The sequence below is a fragment of the Ursus maritimus genome, unplaced genomic scaffold (assembly GCF_017311325.1).
Source record: "Ursus maritimus isolate PB19 unplaced genomic scaffold, ASM1731132v1 scaffold_33, whole genome shotgun sequence".
NCBI lineage: Eukaryota > Metazoa > Chordata > Mammalia > Carnivora > Ursidae > Ursus > Ursus maritimus.
In genome coordinates this window covers 21,083,610-21,104,941 of record NW_024425897.1, presented here as the reverse complement: position 1 = coordinate 21,104,941, position 21,332 = coordinate 21,083,610, and the positions used below count along the sequence as shown (strand labels likewise).

At 46.8% G+C, this 21,332-nt stretch overlaps 1 protein-coding gene and 1 long non-coding RNA gene across 8 annotated transcripts in view; both read left to right on the top strand.

The window, feature by feature from the left end:
• ACAD10 (acyl-CoA dehydrogenase family member 10) overlaps positions 1–14,656 on the top strand; it is a 37,851-nt gene extending 23,195 nt beyond the window's left edge. For 6 of the 7 annotated variants that reach the window (XM_040619917.1, XM_008688889.2, XM_008688891.2 and 3 more), the window contains 4 exons: positions 5,418–5,568; positions 6,612–6,763; positions 8,417–8,590; positions 13,958–14,656. In XM_040619917.1, the coding sequence (XP_040475851.1) occupies positions 5,418–5,568; positions 6,612–6,763; positions 8,417–8,590; positions 13,958–14,127 (647 nt within the window). In that variant the 3' untranslated portion in view covers positions 14,128–14,656. The remainder of the gene's footprint in view (positions 1–5,417; positions 5,569–6,611; positions 6,764–8,416; positions 8,591–13,957) is intronic. The other variant, XM_040619919.1, reaches the window with a different exon arrangement.
• A 4,302-nt stretch (positions 14,657–18,958) lies between these two features.
• On the top strand, positions 18,959–21,305 carry LOC103661234. The gene is made up of 3 exons (XR_005831742.1): positions 18,959–19,090; positions 20,696–20,753; positions 21,205–21,305. It is a non-coding gene; the product is annotated as an uncharacterized LOC103661234 (long non-coding RNA).
• Positions 21,306–21,332: the final 27 nt, after the last annotated feature.

Sequence of the window (21,332 nt, the reverse complement as noted above, 5' to 3'; positions counted from 1 at the left end):
TCACAATCACACTGCTAGGAAGGGGCAGAGGTGGGATTTAAACCTAGTTCTGTATGGCTCCAAAGTCCCCCTCTCAACATGCTGCTTTCCTCCATTATCACAGTTAAACTCCATTCCCGTCGCTTCACGAGTGGACCAAACAGAAGAGAGACATGCTGGCAAAAAAGTATAGACGGGGCTGTGTGAGTGGATTGGTTTGGGGATGGGGTACTTGTAACACTCTGTGCTTATGTGCAAAGGAAAGGAATTGTCTAGCAATCTGGGTCTGAACTCCTTCCCCAGTACTTAGAGTGAACAGATAGGACAGTTAGAAAGAGAATGTCAGGGCACCTGAGTGGCTCAGTCCATTGAGCAGCTGGCTCTTTTAGGCGCAGGTCATGATCTCAGGGTCCATGTTGGGCTCCACGTTCAGTGAGGAGTCTGCTTGAGGATTCTCTCTCTTCCTCTCCCTCTGCCCCTCCCCATTCTCTCTCACACGCACGTGCTCTCTAAAATAATCTTTAAAAAAAAATTCCATGACTAACAGCTTGCCATATTGATCTGGCCCCCTGAAGCCCCCTGTCTGTGTCCTTCCCAGGGTCATCGGCACCCCCTTCTATCTGACGGAGTACTGCCCAGGCCTCATCTACAGAGACCCCTCTCTTCCAGGCTTGGAGCCCAGCCAGAGGCGGGCCATATACACTGCCATGAACAGAGTCTTGTGCAAAATTCACAGTGTGGACCTCAAGGCTGCAGGCCTAGAAGACTACGGGAAACACGGTGAGCACAAGGCCATTTTGTCTTTTGTGCTGACGGGTTCCTCACTGGTGCCCCTGTTTTCAGGATTTGCATGATGTCAGGGTGTTAATACACTCGGTATTTGCTAAATTTGAGGTGGGCTTCTTAGCCCCCTACTTGGTAATCCAGTTTCATTTTAATGGAGGTGTCAATTTACCTAGATATATTATCCTTGGATACGTCCCTTCATGGCCTACAGAATCTCTCTTCCCTTCAACTTTGATCTTGCTGGACCATTTCAATCTTTATTTTTTCTGGTACTGGCCAAGAGTATTTAAGATACCTTCTTCTGTTTTTTACTCTTTCCCCTAAATATTCTTTTCAATAGGGACAGACTTTTAAAATGCCATTATGCCAAGGTATCTTCATTGTAGAATTTGTTTCTGCTTGTTTTTTACTATCTAAGAGTTACAGTTGTTCCTTATCCTCCTTGTTATTGTTAGGTTTTCTTTCTTTCTTTCTTTCTTTCTTTCTTTCTTTCTTTCTTTCTTTCTTTCTTTCTTTCTTTCTTTCTTTTTAAAGATTTTATTTATTTATTCGACAGAGATAGAGACAGCCAGCGAGAGAGGGAACACAAGCAGGGGGAGTGGGAGAGGAAGAAGCAGACTCACAGCGGAGGAGCCTGATGTGGGGCTCGATCCCATAACGCCAGGATCACGCCCTGAGCCGAAGGCAGACGCTCAACCGTTGTGCCACCCAGGCGCCCCCTTTCTTTCTTTCTTTTCATCTTTCTTTCTTCCTTCCTTCCTTCCTTCCTTCCTTCCTTCCTTCCTTCCTTCTTTCTTTTCTTTTCTTTTCTTTTCTTTCTTTCTTTCTTTCTTTCTTTCTTTCTTTCTTTCTTTCTTTAAGTCAGGTATATTGAAGTGTAGCATTCTATAAATCTGACAGACACAATTTTAAAATCACTGTCACCACTGTCTCCATACACAAACTTTAGCACAAGCCAAAGAATTTCCCTTTTTCTGCCCTGGAAAGTTCAAGAGTATTTGACTCTTCACCAGTATGTATTCTTGGCTGTAGTCAAAAAGTATCTCCCAGCTAAGCTGTATTTTCTTCTTTGTCTGCTTTCAACCAAAACATGTTTTCTATAGGACCATATCAGAGGCTGTCGTATGTCTTCCATGTACATCAACTTCCTGCCATTTCTGCCACGTCACCTAAAGTTCCACCTCTCCACAGGCACATGAGCTGAGTCCCCACAAGTAGTCAGTTTGAAACACTTTGTTACAACAGAGAAAGTTTGCTGACTTCCCAGCCCAAATTGAGGGGGTTCTCCCCACCCCTTCCGAGTACAGCCAGATCCATACCATCCCCCCCATATTCTAACCTGTTGACTAGAGATACCAGCTCAGTGTGGGTTCCCCTCCACCTCAAGTAAAATTTTATTTGTTGTTTATCTAAAATTCACATTTAACTGGGTATCCTGTATTTTATCTGGCAGCCCTAGTCACCAGGAAAAGGGCCAGTAGGCAAAGACAACACATATTGTCCATATGGATCCATTGTTTCAAGATGGAAAGAGGATTGGAGCAGAAGTTGGATGCTAATTTGTTAGGAACCTTGGGCAAAGTCACCTTACTTTGTCATAGTTTTCTCAATAGTAAAGGTTGGGTTAAAAAAAAAAAAAAGTCCTGGGGCGCCTGGGTGGCACAGCGGTTAAGCGTCTGCCTTCGGCTCAGGGCGTGATCCCGGTGTTATGGGATCGAGCCCCACATCGGGCTCCTCCGCTATGGGCCTGCTTCTTCCTCTCCCACTCCCCCTGCTTGTGTTCCCTCTCTCGCTGGCTGTCTCTCTGTCAAATAAATAAATAAATAAAATCTTTAAAAAAAGAGTCCTGCGCTGCGTCCCTCACAGGTGGTGGCTCTCCCAGTGCTCTGAATGAAGATAAAGCCTCAGGCAGATGCAGGATGGGCAGTGTGACATCCTGCCCTGGAGAGACAACAGCTTACGAAGTCTCTCCCATGTGCTGTCTGACCCTTTGCCTTTTACTTTTAGAGTAGACTGTTTTGATGCTTTTTCCACCGACCTTTTAGCACAAAGGGACCAAGCAGAAATCTGAGGTGATTTCATGTGACCCAAGGGCTAGCATCCCGGGCCATTGGCTGTGTTTTGAGCCTGATAGCATAAAGCAGCCTCATCATGCTTCAGGTTCACTGGTCCAGCTACAGAGACATTAGAGCTTCATTTTCAAGAAACCTGCAATTTCTCTGGTAGTGTCAGGAATCCAGCTGCTGGGCAGGGCACTGGCTATAAATAGATACTACCATTTGTGCAAAGGGGTGGCATATTTGAATAAATTTACATATTCAAATATATTTAAATATTTGCTTGCACACATGAATATCTCCAAGAAATTGGTGACGTGGGTTTCCTTTGGGGAAAAAGAGCTGAGTGGCTGGCAGAGGGTGGGAGAAAGACTACTGTATGCCCTTCTGTCGCTTTATTCCAAGGCATGTGAATGTATTATCTGTTAAAGAGTACACATTTACATCTGTTTAAAAAGAGAGAGAGAGAGAGAGATTGCACACAAACATGATTTCTAAGTAAGAAGGACTTTTGACAAAGATCCTTTAGGTACGTCCGATTACCACAAAGAACCTTTCTAACACCAGCGACCTGCAGGGAGCACATCATCCTCTTTTCTTATCCCAGAGGGGCAGTTGTTGGAGGAAGGATGTTTCAGTGCCTTGGCAGGCTTGATAGAGACCAGTGGCCAACAGAGCCAGACACAGGGGCTGTTGCGTCTGCTTCCCGTGAGAAGGAAATGTGTGCAGCACTAGTTGGTGTGTTTGAGGTGGGAGGTCCCAAATCCATATAGGAGATTTTCCTTTTTTTTTTTTTTTTAAGATTTTATGTATTTATTTATTTGAGAAAGAGAGGGGAAGAGCAGAGGCAGAGGGACAAGCAGACTCTACACTGAGCACGGAGTTGGACGTGGGGCTCGATCTCACAACCCTGAGCTCACGATCTGAGCTCATATATTATGTATAATATATATAAATATATATATATATGTCTCTCTTTTTATATATATATATATATATATATATATATATATTTAACGAAGTTGAAGAGACCCCAACACTTGACTCCTAAATACTTCTGTATCCATTTTTCTAAAAATAAGGACATTTCCCAATGCTATTATCACATCTAAGAAAATTTACAATTTTCCTTGAATATTTAAAACCTAGTCAATATTCAGATACATTTCATCAATTATCCACTTATATCTTTTTTTAAAATGATTTATTTAGAGAGAGAGAAAGAGAGAGAAGGGGGAGGGGCAGAAGGAGAGAAAGAATCTCAAGCAGACTCTGCACTGAGCATGGAACCCGATGTGGGGCTTGTGACTGGAGCCGAGACCAAGAGTCAGATGCTTAACCAACTGAGCCACCCAGGCGTCCCTTCCCTTTAAATTTTTTATAAATGAGTTTTTCCCCCCCTAAATTGGGATCTGATTAAGGAATCTAGAACAGTCCCCCCCACCTCTTTTTTTCAATGAAATTTTTAACAGACCAAGTCAGTTGTCTTATATATTTGTCTTGATTATTTCCTATGGTTTTATTTACTTCCGTCTTCTGTTTCCTGTAATTCTGAAAACTAGAAGCTACTCCTAAAGGCTTGATTTGTTTTGGATTACATTCCTGTGGACTTCGATCTCCACTTCTCATGGCCCAACCAGATCTTCCAAAGAGCAGGTGTCTGGATGCTCCAGCTGTGAGGTGGACTCCACAGAAGGAGCTGGATCTCTCAATCCTTGTCTTCAAATCCTTCAGCTTCTGGGGACCATTTGTCTCTCAGATGAGGGATGAGGGCCTGACATGTTTATTAATTATATTAATAGTGACAATTAATAATTGTCAGTTGACAATAATCAGGACAATGATAATGGCCACCATTCATTGAGCGGCCTTCTGTGCAGCTCAGTATTTGGCCTGTTACGTATGGATTTCGGTTAGCCTTCACAACAGTCCTGGGGAATTTAGGTGTCAGTACGTTCATACAGAAGAAGCAAGGGAGGCTCGGAGAGGTTAAGTCAGTTGAAGACCTTGACTGAGCCGAGTTGACTCCAGAACTCCTTCCAGTGTCCAGTCCCAGATGTAACCTACAAGTTCCTCAATGGTGGTATCTCTTGGGTTTCTTAGCAAACAACTGAATAAAGATAGCAAATACGCATGTAGTACTTACACATGCCAGGAATGTCTCCAGGGCTTTCCATGTTTTATCCTCCCAACAACTCTCTGAGGACCATCTCGTTGACAAAGAAAAACCACGGTATGGAGAGGTTAAGTGATCTGTCTGAGACACAAAGATAGAGAATGGCAGAGCTGGGAGTCACACCCAGGCAGTCTGGCCTCAGAGTCCATGTGCTTAGCCAACCACTGTTGTTTAGCCAAAAAGGGATTTTGTAAAGGCTGTTAGGAAGCTCGTGGGATGTCTGAGAGGGCCAGGGATCAGGCTTGCAGGCCTTGTGGCTGGGAACAACGCCCACGCCCCACCGATCCAGCCATGGTGGAAGGAGCATCCTGTGAGAAACTCCTAGGTTACCAGAGGAGCATTACCAGGGCTTTCACTGTTTCGGTTACTTTCTGGAACCTTTGGAGGATGTTACAGTGTTCGAATTCTCTTCCCCTCAGGGGACTATATTCGACGGCAGGTGCAAACCTGGACTAAGCAGTATCGAGCCTCAGAAACCAGCACCATCCCGGCGATGGAGAGGCTCATCCAATGGCTGCCACTCCATCTTCCCAGGCAACAGAAGACGACAGTGGTGCATGGGGACTTCAGGTCTGTGAGGACGGGTGGATATCTAGATGTGAAAAATGATGGGCAGGGCACTTGAAGGGGAAATTAAGCAGCTGGTCTGAGCCCGATTTACAGTTGACGATGGTACCCTTTACAAAGGATCTCTCTGTGCGTAGCCTTCTAAGGCAGGGTTCTCCACCTTGGCCTATTGACATTTTGGGCCAGATAATCTGTTAAGATGGCGGGCCGTCCTACTGCCCTCAGGTTGGAACGTGCACGCATGTGCTCCAGTTACCACGACAACATAAAAATCTCCCAGATTGGATGACTACAAACAACGACAGCAGTTGTTTTGCTCGCGAATCTGCAGTCTGGGGACAGGATCGCTTGTTTCAGCTGGGGTGGCTCTCAGGTGGGGCTGAAGTCTCCTGGAGGGTTGCTCACATGCCTGGCCTTGGGACAGAAAAGCCTGAACAGCTGGGCTCCCTGGGCCTCTGTCTGTCTCTTTGTGGTCCCCACAGGGTCTCTCCAGCATAGTAGCTTCTGGGTAGCTGGACTTCTTACCTGGGGGCTCAGGGCTGAAAGATGTGTGTTCCAAGAGAGGGCTGTTTGGGAGCAGACCCCCTTTTCTGAGCGAGGCTCTGGAGTCACTTAATATCACTTCCACCTGCATTATATTTGTTAGAAGCCAACTGCTTCAAGCAGCAAAGAATTAGACTCTTCTTCTTGTGGAAGGAGTGTCCAAGAATTTGCAGATCCGTGTTAAACCTATCACAGGGAAGGAGGAATTACCAGAACCCAGAAAGGATCACTATGTGGAGAGGGCTACCTCACCAAAACTGTGGCCCTGGGAGAGGAATACAACGTCCCTCAGCCATCTGCCCCCTTCCTGTCTCCCGTTGGTGTCCTCATTGGCTGAGCCCAGCTGAGCCAGAGGGCAAGGGAGCTAGTGGACGGGGACCCCGAGGGGCTAAGGGGGTGGGAAGTGCATTTGGACGGGCAAATGGAAGACACCCAGCACAGAACACACTCCAGTGCTCAGTTTCCTTAGAGCGGTCTCTCTATTCCTTCTGGGGCTTATTCAGGCTGGACAACCTGCTGTTCCATCCAGAGAAGGCTGAAGTGCTTGCTGTCCTTGACTGGGAGCTCTCTACCTTAGGCGACCCCCTTGTGGATGTGGCCTTCAGCTGCCTGGCTCACTACCTACCATCCAGTTTTCCTGGTTCCCTGCTGCGAGGTAGGAACCGCTCAGGGGGAAGGAGGAGGGAACGAGGCAGCTCCATTGTCAAAGCAGCTGAGGCAGAGAGGTAGCGGTGATGGCTGGTGTGGGTGCATGAAATTGAGGTCCTGGTGGTTTGGGCGGAAATGCACTTGGGATGCATTCCTGGGGGAGATGGGTGTAGGGTGTATGTTAAGTGAGAAGGATGTGTGCATAGACCCCTCTTACGTTTTTACACAATTAATTTCTATTTAATTTTCTAAATTAAAAATACAAGTTTATTTAAAAATGTTGGAGCCAGCAGATAACAAAGGGAAAAGTTAAAGTCATCGATAGTCTCAGAGAGGACCGTTGCCAACATTTTCATTTTTCTGTGTGCATGCATACATTTGTTTAAATGAAAATGCGATTCTATGATTTTATGGCCTGCTTTTTTCACGTAATTATATATTTTGGACATGTTTTCATGCCATTAAGTATTTTTTCTACAGCATCATTTTTTTTTTTAAGATTTTATTTATTTATTTGACAGAGATAGAGACAGCCAGTGAGAGAGGGAACACAAGCAGGGGGAGTGGGAGAGGAAGAAGCAGGCTCATAGCGGAAGAGCCTGATGTGGGGCTCGATCCCATAACACCGGGATCACGCCCTGAGCCGAAGGCAGACGCTTAACCGCTGTGCCACCCGGGCGCCCCTACAGCATCATTTTTTAACCATGGAATAGGATTTTACTGAATAGAATTAACTTAGTCAAGCAGTTTAATTCCTATTTGGATATTTGTTTCTGATTTCTTTTATATTACCTCCCCCCAGCCCTCACAAAAAAGTAGTGAACATCTTTGTAGGAATAACTTTGCTTATATTATAAAGTATACTCCTGGACAAAGTCCTAGGAACAAAATGTGTTACATGCTTCTAAGCCATGAAAAGGTCACAAATGAAGCAAATCAGTAAAAAAATTTTATTTGTTGTACTTATTTTTTTCATAATTTGGCAGGATCTTTTTTTTTTTAAGTAGGCTCCACGCCCAGCATGGAGCCGTGTGGGTCTTGAACTCACGACACTGAGATCAAGGCCTGAGCTGAGATCAAGAGTTGGATGCTTAACCAGCTGAGCCACCCCGGTGCCCCAGGATCAGGATTTTTCTTTCAGTACGGTTTTTATCAAATGGCTGATAGAAAATAATGTGCATCCACCCTGAACTGTGGTCCAGATGGAAGTGGGGGCCTCTTACTCCTTCCTTTACTACCAATTTATTTTTTTTTAAGATTTTCTTTATTCATTCGAGAGAGAGTGAGCAAGAGAGCACGAGCAAAGGGGGAGGGGCAGAGGCAGAGGGAGAAGCAGGCTCCCCGCCGAGCAGGAGCCAGACACAGCTTGATCCCAGCACCCTGACATCATGACCTGAGCCAAAGGCAGACAGACGTTTAACCGACTGAGCCACCTGGGTGCCCTGCCTTTACTGCCAGTTTTGAGGGCCGGTTTGTGAATAGCTTCATGCCGGGATCCCAGACTTGTGAGGACAGAAGAGCTGCTGAAATAAGGAGCTGACCTGTGAACTGGCTGTGAAGCTCACTGCCAAGGGGGGGAAGTGATTTTCATAATTTAGACCCCACTGGTCACAGGGGAGCGTGGGGCCCTAACTGCCCAGAGATGGCTCTGTCACCTCAGGTTTGCGCGACTGTGATTTCACTCAGCTGGGAATCCCTACCGCAGAGGAGTATTTCAGAATGTACTGTCATCACTCGGCGATCCCTCCCCCTGAGAACTGGAACTTCTACATGGCTTTCTCCTTTTTCCGCATGGCTGCAATCCTGCAAGGAGTCTACAGTCGCTCACTCACAGGTAATGCTGCCTGAGGGTCTGAGTCACAGCCACGCAGCTTCTCCCCCTAGAAACCCACCCGTGGCCCCAGAGGCTTCGGAGGGACCAATTTGCCAGAATTCTACAAGATTCAGTTAACTTAACCATCTGTCATTAATAGCACATATATATATTCTTTAAAATATTTAAACTTTTAAAAATTATTTTTTAAGAGTTATTTGTTTATTAGAGAGACAGAGAGAGAGAGCATGTGCAAGTGGAGGGAAGGGCAGAGGGAGAAAGAAAATCTCAAGCAGACTCCTCACTGAGAACAGAGCCCGACTTTGGGGCTCGATCTCACGACCCATGAGATTATGACCTGAGCCTAAATCACAAGTCAGATGCTCAACCGACTGAGCCACCCACGTGCCCCAAACTTTTAAAAATTATTAACATAACATACAAAAAAAATTAAAGTAAAAACCTACATGATAAGAATTAAATCACATAAAGAAGAATACAAAATTATTTTCCTTTCTTCTCCGTATTATTTCTCAAAGATAAATATTACCCTTAAATTTTCATGGGCCCCCAATTTTTTCTATGTATCCATCTTCTAAGTTTTTTTAAAGATTTTATTTATTTATTTATTTGACAAAGAGAGAGTGAGAGAGCACAAGCAGGGGGAGCAGCAGAAGGAGAAGGAGAAGCAGGCTCCCCGCAGAGCAAGGAGCCTGATGCTGGGGCTTGATCTCAAGACCCTGGGATCATGACCCAAGCCAAAGGCAGACACTTAAGCAACTAAGCCACCCAGATGCCTCTCTGTCTCTTTAAATTTTATAAAAATGTGATCAGCCTACATGCATTTTTAGTACCTTGATTTTAAATTTTTTTATGCCTAAGAATTCCTATGAAATCGTTGTGTATGTATATATGTAGGGGTTATGTGTGTATGCTTAGGATACACACATATATGATTATCAGAGGTGTACTTTACAGCAACATAAGATATCTTCCTTGCTGTTTTTTTCTGCACTTAACAATATTTCATAGAGACCTTTCCAGATGAGTATGTGCAGATACACATCATTCTTTTTGATTTCTATGGTACGTTCCATTGTATGGATGTAGTATAATTTATTTAACCCATTCTCCTATTGACATATTTTTGGATTGTTTGCACATTTTTGCAATCACAAATGCTGGTTGGTGAATGTCCTTTTTCACACATGTGTGAATATACCTGAAGGATAAATTCCCAGAGTTAGAATTGCTAAGTTAAAAATAGGTGCATTTAAAAATTTTATAGATGTTGCCAAATTGCCCAGTAGGAGGACTGCTGGAGGAGAAAAAAGATTCTGTTTTCTTAGATGGTGCATTTACATACATGAGAAAATGCTTTATCGAACCAGCTGGAAGTTAGTTCTACGTTGTATCTTGTGCATCTGAACTTCTGGGAAGAAAAGTGAAGTGTTGACAGTTGAGTCAGATATGTATATATAAATGAACATATCACCTATAGAGTATTTACATATATGTATATGAGGGTATGGCACAATCTTATTAGTTTTAATTCTAAATCTTATGGGATAGCAAATGAAGTAATCTGTATCCTAAATTAGTTAAGGAGATAGAAGGCAGATTACAGTTTGCTTCCTATGTGGAAAGGAAGACAGGCAGAACGAAAGCACATAGAACCTGCCAGAAAGTCCTAGAAATGGTGGGTATCCCAGTAGCATTATGTACTCCCAGTTTTTCCCATGTCACCATCTCTAAATTCCATTCCCACCAAAAGGAGCTGGGACTTCTTAGAGAAGTGGCTGTGTTCAGGTCGAGGGCAGGACGTCTGCAGGTGAGCCTGGTGCACCTTATGGTACCAGTAAGCAGGGGAGGTGTTGAAGATGACTGGGGTCATATCTACCGCACTTAGGAGCCAGCTTGAAGAGGGCCCCACTTGCTAATGACAGGATCTATTGAGCACCAGTAAGGATGAAACTGAAATGGGTGGGAACCCATCAAGTGTGTTTACGTCCGTGAGTAAAGAGCAACACTAAAACAGAGTCAAAATCTCATTGGTGGCTTTGGAGGACACCAGGGAAGCAACCCATTATTCTAAAAATTGATAAATAAAGGGGAAAAAAATCAAGGATTTATCCTGCCTTTCATGATACAAGTTCTGTGTCAAGCTAACCGAGTAACTGATGAGTGAAAGCTTCTCTCTAGGGAAGCATCCCAGACAAAATGACAGAATTAACAGATCACCAATTTTCCACCCTTAATACATGAATGGATCTGGAAAACAAGCAGCAACAGTGCTACCATCAGCAAGAGCGAGACAGCCAGACATCACGTACCTCCTGGTGCTTCTCCCAAGAGTCAGACCTGGATCTGACCGAGTCTCTAGTGCTGCCTACCAACTCACAGGAAGCAGAGGGTTCAGAGGGGCACGTGAAACAGGACCCCTGGGGCACAGCCGCTTACCAAGTCCAGATTTTAGGGACACTTCACAGATTCTTCAACAAATGAATGTCAGGGGGGCAGAGAAAAGATGAAAATGAAACCTACAGATCAAAAGGGACAAACGGCATCTGGGTGGCTCAGTTGGTTGAGCGTCCAGCATCTGACTCTTGGTTTCAGCTTAGGTCATGATCTCAGGGTCATGAGATCGAGTACCAAGTACCACATAGGGCTCCACGCTCAGTGGGGAGTCTGCTTCAGATTCTCTCTCTCCCTCTTCCTCCCCTCCCCCCAGCTCCTCCTCCTTCTTTTCTGGCTCTTTCTCTCTCTCTGTAAAATAAATAAATAAATTAAATCTTTAAAAAAGGGGGAGGGGATTTAAAAGACACATCAGCCATTATAGCGTTTGGATCGTTAGAGCCCTATTTGAAAAAACAAATTATAAAAAAAAAATTTTATGAGTTAGTGAAATTTGAATTCTCACTGGACAGTCTGGACAGCTGATGACATTAAGGAGGCATTTTTAAGCGTGATGATGGTATTGTGTGTCTTTAAGTCTTTGTTATTAGACATAAATGAGGTATTCATAGATGGAATGATGCGACGTTTGGGATTAACTTCAGAAAAACCCAGGGCAGTGAGGGTGGGGGTGACAGAGAATGAAACAAGACTGGCTGTGCTCTGATGATTGCTGAAGCTGACTGAGAGACACCTGCAGATTCATTATACTCTTTGCTCCATATTTGTGCATCTTTGAAATTCTCCAGAATGAAAAATGAAAATGAAACGTGAGTAGAAAGAAACCCAGCAGTGGGTTTGGTAGTACTGCAGGAATGTCTTAGCTTTGAGGTCGTCGACACCCCAAGCTTGGCAGCATGTGGACCTCAGCCAGGTTCCCGTATTCTAACGAGAAAGGCCGTTGCAGTCGGGAATTGATCATTCATTCACAAGTACCCAAACCTCTAGTAAGCCAGGTACTGTGCAGAGTAGTACTAGCAAAATACAAAGTTGTGAGCAGAACAGTGTCCGGAGAAAAATCAGCATCCAGAGGATTTCCAGTTTAACCCTCCCTGATCTGGTGATAGAGGTCTCAATAAGCAGGAATTCTTGGAAACCATATTTTCTCTTCCTCCAGACAGGATTAGCTCTAACCACCCTTTCCCAATTTGTGTTAGGGCTTTGCAATGAAAGCTAACCAGAAATATTTAATTAAGCAGAGGGCTGCTGGGTCCGTCAGGTGCCAAGCAGGCCTGACTGCCTGTAGACGTTTTCTAGGAGACCACTGTGTTCTCACTGGATTCTGCTCATGTGCTGGGGGTAGGCTGAGTGGATTTTGAATTAGCCATTCTGCTCTACACGCGTAAACCCCATTGGATTGTTCCCGATTGGCTATCGGGACACCACGTGACAGTTTCCAAGACCCCGTGTGCCACACGAGTGGCTTCCTGCTTCTCTTGTGCTCTTCTGCCTTCAATACGCATGTGACTCTGGGAAGGGGGCTGTCTGGTTCCCGACCGTCCCCCCAGGGGGGGGGGCTGGCTCCATACCCAGCACCGAGCAGGTGCTGAGTAAAGACTTGTTGAGTGGCCTGCATTCCCTGCTGTGTAGCAGATGGATCTGGTTCCTCATTTGTAAGGAATAGCATAGTGTCTTTAACACCAAAGCTGCATGAAAATGGTTCTTGTGGGAAACTGACCACGGCAGGGGCCAGGAGAAAAGCAGGCCTCTGCAAAGATCCATTTATTGATACAGAGAGAACGAGGAAAACACAGTCTCTTTAGAATATGGAAAGGCTAAAAATAACCTAGAGCAGCTGGCTGTAAAGAAGCTCACGATAAGGAGACCATACACACACTCCATGGTTGGATCTCAGATGCGGTCCACCAAATGCCAAAAGCCATGCTGAAAGACTGCACACCCTATGATGTATATATTATGTGACATTCCAGGAAAGACCAGCTATAGAAATAGAAATCCAAAAAAAGATTTAAAAAAAAGAAAAGAAAAGAATTAGATTAGTGTTGCCAGGGGCTGGGGCAAAGGATTGAGTACAAAGGGACACCATGGAAATTTGGGCATGAAGGGCATATTCTCTATCTTGGTGACAGTGCTGGTTACCTGACAAAACTCACAGAGTTGTACACTTTCATACAGAGGGTGTATATACACTATACCTCAATTTTTAAAAAATTTACATTAAGGGGCGCCTGGGTGGCTCAGTCAGTTGAGTGTCCGACTCTGGGTTTCGTCTCAGGTGGTGATCTTGGGGTTGTGGGCTGGAGCCCCAGTGGACTCCCTGCTCAGCAGGGGTCTGCTTCCCCTCTCCCTCTGTTCCCCGCACCGTGCATGCATGCGCTAGAATACATGCACACGCGTGCTCTCTCTCTGAAATAAATACATCTTTAAAAAGTTTACGTTCAAAAATCCTTCTCAAAAAAATGTCTCGATGCACGTATTTAAAAAAGAAGAGAGCAGTGAGCGTGTAAATTGGAGTGAGTAATATGGCGCTGACACTGATCTGTGCGGAGCAGTGTCCAGAGCCCAGCCACTAATCCGGTTTCCAGGGACCATGTTACCAGTTTTGCAGCGGGAACAGTTCAGGGTAGTGCAGGGCTCTCTGTGGCCCACCGGCAACAGCAGAAGCGACCTGGGGTCTTCCTGATTTCATATAGTTTCTTTGGAGGTGACGAGCAGGGGGCAGTCCAGCGGAGCCTGACTCCTGGCTCCCAGCCCACTGATGTAAGCGTGGGCACGCCTCCTCTCGAAGACCCAGATCCTTGTTCGAGAAGCGGGGAATAAAACTGTCCTCGTGCTTCGGGAATTCAATGAGCTATAGTCCTACACGCAGAGCACTCAGCATCGTGTCTGGTACAGCAAATGGCGGTAGCTGCTAACAGCATTATCATGAAGGCTTGTTCGGGAGAATCACTGTCGTTCTTCACTTCTGCTTAGGGCAAGCAAGCTCGGCAGCCACCGGACAGAGTGAAAAGCTGACTGAGTACGTATCTAACCTGGCATGGGATTTTGCAGTCAAAGAAGGCTTCCGGGTTTTCAAAGAGATGTCAGCCACGAAACCGCTAGTGAGGTCCCACCACACTCAGGCTGGCCACAGTCCCTGCTGAGCACCCCAGCACGAGCAGTTATATCCTCTTTACAGACTCTTCTAGAGCTCCTGCCTCAAAGGGAGCTCTGGTTATCTGTCCAGAGGGCCTTCCCCCGCACTCGGGATGCTGTATCAATGACCACAGCACCCCGCTAAGCCAGAGCTGTGGACTCGCCAAGCCTCAGCGGAGGCTTGCACCCCTTCCCTGCTGATTGAACATCTCAGTGCAAAGCCGCGTATCAGGAGTTGGTGAGACGTCACCCACGTGGCAGAACCTCGGCTCATGGACTGGACACATCTGTTCCCCTCGTAGGCAGGGGAGAGACAGGAGGGCTGAGGTGAATTATCTTCACTTTCCATCATCAGGGAAGAGGCAGCTCTAGATGAGTCAGTTTTCACTTCGTGGCTCTTTCTGCGAGACCATGTCCTCACCGGGTAAGTCAGTCCCGGCAGAGGAACCGCCACGTCTGTGGTTCATGGGCTTATTACTTTATGCACATTTGTATTCTGTAAATTTGAAGCAGTGTGAAATAAAATGCATCAGTTCATCAGGCGTCTCTTTAAAGAACCCATAAGGTCAAAGCCAGAGGGCTGGAGTCCACGGCAAACTGTTTCTGCTGTTGACAGACAGGGACACCACTTTAGCTGATAATGGAAATTCCTGCTGTTCTTTGTCAGGAGTCTTCGCTTGTGTGAGTTTTTAAGTTATTTGAGGTCTTCAGGAGTGCACGTTTTGCTTATGATGCAGCCATCATCTACTTTTAAGAAAACGGCATCATTTTTTCTGGTCACAAACCGAATGCAAAATAACGGAAGCTCAAACATGACAAGAGTAAAAAAAGAGTTCATGACATAGAAAGACTTCTCTAAAATTCTCTGCTCTCTGAGATAATCACTGTCAACAGCTTGGTGTATTAGGCTCCCGGCTGCTTTTCTCTATGACATACTAACATATTCCATGTTGTAATGGATTGTTATATACGTTCGAGTCTCCCACTTGCTTATTTAATTTAATGACATGTCAGCGCCTGGAGACGGACCATCCAGGGTTTTCACTGTATGGGTGTACGTAATTTGTCTACCCTCCCCTGGCTAGGGACATGGTGCATGTCTCATTTGGCAGGCCAGGTCATTCTGGATCACTTAAGCAGCAAAGGACATCAGCTAGCTGCTGACATGGACAGGGAGGCTGAAGAACCAGCTTTAGAAATCAAGGGAAGGCAGGCCACAGGGAGTGTGGCCAAGGTTGTTACAAGAGCAGCTGGCTGGGAGGTTTCTTGGGGACGCTTCCCCAGGACTCTGACTCTGAGTTTGAGATGGGAATTTTCAGAGGGCAGGGGAGCCGGGGAGTAGGTCCCAAGGTCACACTTCATTGCCCTGAAGCAGGGAGAAGAAGGGCATGTCTGGCCCCTTCACCTTCTGCAGTAGGAGACTGCCCTGATCCCATCGAAATTTATATAGTGAGGGAGTCCTCCAGAGCAAGGTGATCTGGGGGGCCTGGGTGGCTCAGTTGGTTAAGTGTCTGACTCATGGTCTCAGCTCAGGTCTTGATCTCAGGGTCGTGAGTTCAAGCCCTGAGTTAGGCTCCACACTGGGCATGGAGAGGAGGAGGAGGGGGGAGGAAGGGGAAGAGGCAGAAGGAGAAGCAGCAGCAGCAAGGTGCATGGAATGCTCTTACTTCCATGTACATTTTCTGTTTCTACAACAGGATAAATTCTTTGAAGTAAAAATACTGGTCCAAGAATGAGACTGTTTAGTGTTTTAATAAATACTGCCAAGTTTTTTTAAAAGACTTAAAAATTTTTAAGTAATCTCTACACCCAACATGGGGCTCAAACTCACAACTCCGAGATCAAGAGTCACACGCTCCACCAACGGAGCCAGGCGCCCAAATATAGCCGAGTGTTGGTCAAGAAGGTGCTTACTGATTTATGCTCCCACCATTAATGTGTGAATTGCCCTTCCCACTGCTGCCTCCTGCCAGCACACTTCATCCTCGCGCATACGATGTAAGCCCATCAAGGGCACAGAAGCACTGGAAAAGGAAACACTCATGCCAACACCTCCAGACTCTAAAAGGAGTGCCGAGGCAAAACCTAGATTAGGGTCATTCTACTTCAGTTATATCTGAATGGGAACTTAATGGTAAGTAAGATTTGTGGGTAAAGCGGTGATACTGTAGTTCATGGCTTTTTTTTTTTTTTTAAAGATTTTATTTATTTATTCGACAGAGATAGAGACAGCCAGCGAGAGAGGGAACACAAACAGGGGGAGCGGGAGAGGAAGAAGCAGGCTCATAGCAGAGGAGCCTGATGTGGGGCTCGATCCCATAACGCCGGGATCACGCCCTGAGCCGAAGGCAGATGCTTAACCGCTGTGCCACCCAGGCGCCCCTGTAGTTCATGGCTTTTATCCCAAGTCTCATTACTCCCATACATGGGAAGACATATTTGGCCATTTACAGTGCATTTCATAAATCCTGTGAGGTACGTACACATTGTTAATCTTGATTTAAAGGTGAGGAAACAGATTTGTCCAGGGACAGAGTTAGGAATAACAGCATCTGGATTCCTGTCCAGACCTCCTCGGCTCAAAATCTGTGGGTCCCCCCGCACATACACAAGGACATGATTAGATCCGTTTCCTTATTCTGCCTCTTCAGAACTCCCTTGCTTCTTACTCCCCATGCCACCCCCCACCCCGGCCTACTTTATGTGTTCCAATTAATCTGCCCTTTTGCTCCTTGGTCATTGCTCTCTGAGCTAATGAGCTTAATACAAACAGACCAGTGCATGTACTGATTCTGGAAGTACATCATTAGACCAGGCCCGATATGAATGTAAAAGTCAGGCCTGCTGGTGCCCTCCCCATGAGAAGAAGTGATGGTGATTATATTCATAATCACTGACATTTCGTGCAGCCTGTCAGCTTCCGTGTCAGACACTTTATATTCCCTGTGTCATCTCATTTAACCCTCACAGTAGCCCTGTCAGGTGGGCATTGTGGACCCTGCTTGGATTTGGGCTGCTTAGGGTTCCCTTCCCTTTCTTGGTGGCAGCACCCCAGTTTCATTTGGGGCCACTCCTTTCACCTCTTTGGATACAGTGGCAGAATTGTCAGGGTGCCAGCCCAGCCTTCCCTGGCCAAAGAGCAAGCATATGAGCCAAGCAAAGCCAGCCAAACTCTCTGGAATTGGGAGAGTGAACAGTATTTTCAAGAAGAAACATTGGCACTCACTCATTCCCCAGCAGGACTGCTGAGTGTCCTGTCCCCTGTGATCCTCCAGGATGCCTAGGTTCCTGTCTGTTTTGGACCCTCATTCTCTAACCTGAGCTCCCGAGAACGTTTCCATTCAGTTCCTTTTCTCCCTTTAGTTAGCGACATTTGGGGTCTACTGCTACACCTCAGTAGTCCTGACTGATAGGTGGGTAGTCATGTCCCATTTCACAGATGAAGAAACTGATCAAGTATCTTGCCCAGCCAGGTATGGCAGGAATGGCGCTAAACTGGGTAATCTGACCCTCAGGCTAGACTACCTAGTTACCTGGCCAGGAGCCAGGTTTAGAAATCTGGGGTTCCTTGTCCGAGGAACATAGTTGCCCCTCATAAAGGAAGCTGGTTCGGGGGTCTGCTAATGCACCACATCAAAGCAGCTGAGGCTGCAGCCACATGTACTGGGCCCAGTTCTGATCAGGCACACTAATGGATCCTTCAGTCTCCTGTGTTCACGGAGCATGTTCTAGAAGATTCACTATAACCCTAGTAATGCTAACGATGATGGAAGGTGGGGTACATGGGGTGTCTGAGATTTGGGTGCTGCAGAGAGTGAACTGACAGCCACCATCGTAGCTTAGGACCTTGCACCCAAGGCCTCCTCGTGATCACTCCACCCACAAATCTGCAGGCTTTCTCTCCAGCCCGATGATGCTGACTCATACTATTATTTTTGGCACACACTTCCTCTCTGGCTGTCTACTTTCCTCCTTCCAATCCCTTTCACAATTTTCCATAGGCCAAAATAAAAAATCGTCCACTGTAGTTCCCTGACTTATTTTTCGTGGGATAGGAGAAAGCCAAGGCTGAAGGACTTTGGAAGCTTGAAGATGGATCCTGAGAAAAAAATACGGAGCAGGACTGACCAACATTGAGTGTGCACATTTGTGTGAACTCCTGGGCATGTCTGTATGCTCCCGAGTTTCCTTCTTTACAATTTTCCTGAGTGTGCAAGGATATTCTAGTCCTCAAGAACACCAGTCCCCCTCCTGCACCCTCGGGTTTCCCTCTGGCTTCACTGGCTGTGGGAACACTGATTAGAACTCAAACTGTTGGGGCGCCTGGGTGGCACAGCGGTTAAGCGTCTGCCTTCGGCTCAGGGCGTGATCCCGGCGTTCTGGGATTGAGCCCCACATCAGGCTCTTCTGCTATGAGCCTGCTTCTTCCTCTCCTACTCCCCCTGCTTGTGTTCTCTCTCTCACTGGCTGTCTCTATCTCTGTCGAATAAATAAATTAAAAAAAAAAAAAAAAGAACTCAAACTGTTCATAAGGGAGGACAGCTTCAGGCAGCTGGCTGCAGCCAGAGCAAAAAAGCAGCTCAGGATGGAGTCTCCCAGAAAAGATGGGAGCCGTGCGAGGTGTGGGCCCGGCTGGCTTTTGTGAGTCTTCAGCCCCCCAGTTCCACTCGGTTTTCTTTCAGCAAAGGATGTTCATGGCTGGGCTTCGGGAAGAACCTTCATGAAGGTGTCAGAGGGCAATGTGACTTGGAAGGAGCTCTGGCTCATGCTTCCAGGGTATTTGAAATTTTGAATATGGATGGAGAGTCACTGTCATGCCTTCTCTCCTTTTCAGATCTTTAATTGTTCTGCTCCAGATTCAGGGAACACGGAGCTTCTGGTGCAATACGGCCCTAGGAGCCAAAGGCCCACTCGCTGATTCTGTTGCCAGAGGGAGAGGCCACCTCCCATTCTGCTAGGACCCAGCCCCAGGTACCTCGCTGGGGGCACCACCCACCAGAGCTCCTCCTCATCAGGCCAGACCCCCCGCGGGGGCCCGCAGGGAGCCGGGAGTGAGGGGTCCTGGCCAGCTCCAGGCAGATGTGATCTCATTCAGGTTGCCGCATCATTGCCACCAACGTGAGGCTTCCATCTGAGAGGAGGACAGCTTCACAGTCGCCAGGGGTGGATCGCAGGCATTGGGCCAGACATTCATTTTCCCGTAACACTGTGGTGGGCCTGTGTTGATAAGCATGTCTCTCTCTGCCCTGCCGTTGCCTGGGAAACGGGATGCAGAGAGGATTCTGTCTCCATGCTCCCAACAGAGACAGCAGAGCCCAGGAGAACAAGAGGTCCTCCAAGGGTCACCAGATGCATCACACATGTGACGCGCTGGGCATCTCTCCTTCACTCCCCCACTGTCTTCGGTGGGCCCCGGGCATCTCCGCTGGAACGGCAGAGGGTCACTTGTCCATGGCTTCCCCCTCCTGTGAGATCACACGTGCAACATTACAGGGGCTAGTGATAATCCCCCCCTTCATCATGCACTCACTCTGCAGGGCCCTCCCTGAATGCTGTGTGGACCTCACCTCCGCAGGAGGTTTGAATTATCACCCCCATCTTACAGAGGCGGAAACTAGGACCGAGAAGTGACTTGAGTCACTTGCCTAAGGTACTAGCCCCCTGCTCACGCGTAGGGAACCGAGAGTGCAGGGTTGGCCTGATTCTGAAGCCTGTGCCCCTTACATTGACAGCGCCTGTGGGAACAGCAGAATGGGCTGCGAGTGATAACGAAGCAGTTTTCAGTCTCTTGTCTCTAAATTATATTTTCAACGCTACACGGTGCTTTCAAAAAAAAAATTGCTCTTACAACACTGGCTTTATTCCTCACTGGGACAAAAACCAACAGCTCTCATTTCTAGTCAAGAGCCTGCATCTGACTGTGTGAGGTCTTAGTGAGTGCTATCTGCTTGCCGGCTGCGGCTTTCCTGGGCCTGACTGCGTCTGTGAAGAGAGCTGATGGCCCCTGCGGCAGATGAGAGGGTCTGCCTCTCTCCTTTCCTCTCCATCCTGGATCCTTGCTGCCAGCTTGGTGTGTTGATGGGAAAACCAGACCCACAGCCCCAAGCCACTGGCAGCAGTCATGCTCTTGGTTCCCAGGGATACTCCGGGGATGAAAGTCATTCAGGCTGTGACAGCGTATGGGCTGGAGGAGGCTCCCGGTTAGCATCCCAGGAGCAGCTCACCTCTGTGCGGGGCTCTGGGCAGCCCTTGCTCTAGCCCAGGGTGCAAAACCTCCAAGAATATGATGACATTTGGAGGGCCACACGCTCCTGCATTTGATCTCCATACATGAGTATCAACCACAAGGCAAATTTCAAACAGGTATTTTTATACTTTTTTTTTCCCTCTTCTGAACTTAGAAGATAAGCCAAGAATCTGTGAGATAAGGAGGCCACACAAGATAGAAACAGGAGGCAGGACATGCACTGCAAACTTTCTCTTCTAGATCCCAGTAGAGAGCTGACCCCCAGGCTTAGAGCCCCTTCCACAAGGGCTCTTTCTCTGTGCTAACAGCATTCACATTTTTATTTTCAGTGTTTCCAAAGGATCACTACACCGTTAGAGTCACATCACCAAGGAGTTTCCGTTCAAGGTAGAGTCATCACGTTTTAGAAAAGGAATGGCAAAATAATCATTTAACATTGTAAACCAGTGATTTATTTTCCATCTTTAATAGGCTCCTTCCTGCCCTCCCTTCCCCATCAACCATGTCCCAGTTAGAAGGCTGAGAAAGGGCAGGAATATGGCCAGCAATTGACCTGAACTGTTGCAAGGAATAAAAACATCCACGGGAAACAGGGAAACAGACTCCTCAGTGGGAACCTTTTGGGTGTTTCAGTAGTCCTGGTGAAGTCCTGTTTGAACAGGTGGGCATGTAAGGAGAACATGGTCTGGGCCCCTGGCCGAGGCTTCGAGGTCACCCAGGGCAGACTGGATCCCAGCAGGATTCATCAATGCATGCAGCTGACTGGGTCCTCACAGAGGGTCCTGGTGCTCAGGAAAGCTTGCTGAGTGCTTCTCCTTGTGTCTGCTCTGACCCGCAGCCACCCATCCGTTTTGCCTTTGGACATCAAATCCTAACCACTTCCTGAGAGCACTCAGCAGATGAAGCAAGATGATGTTCTTGCCAAGAAGCCATGTCCCTGTCTTTGCTTGGCATCTGTTACTTTGG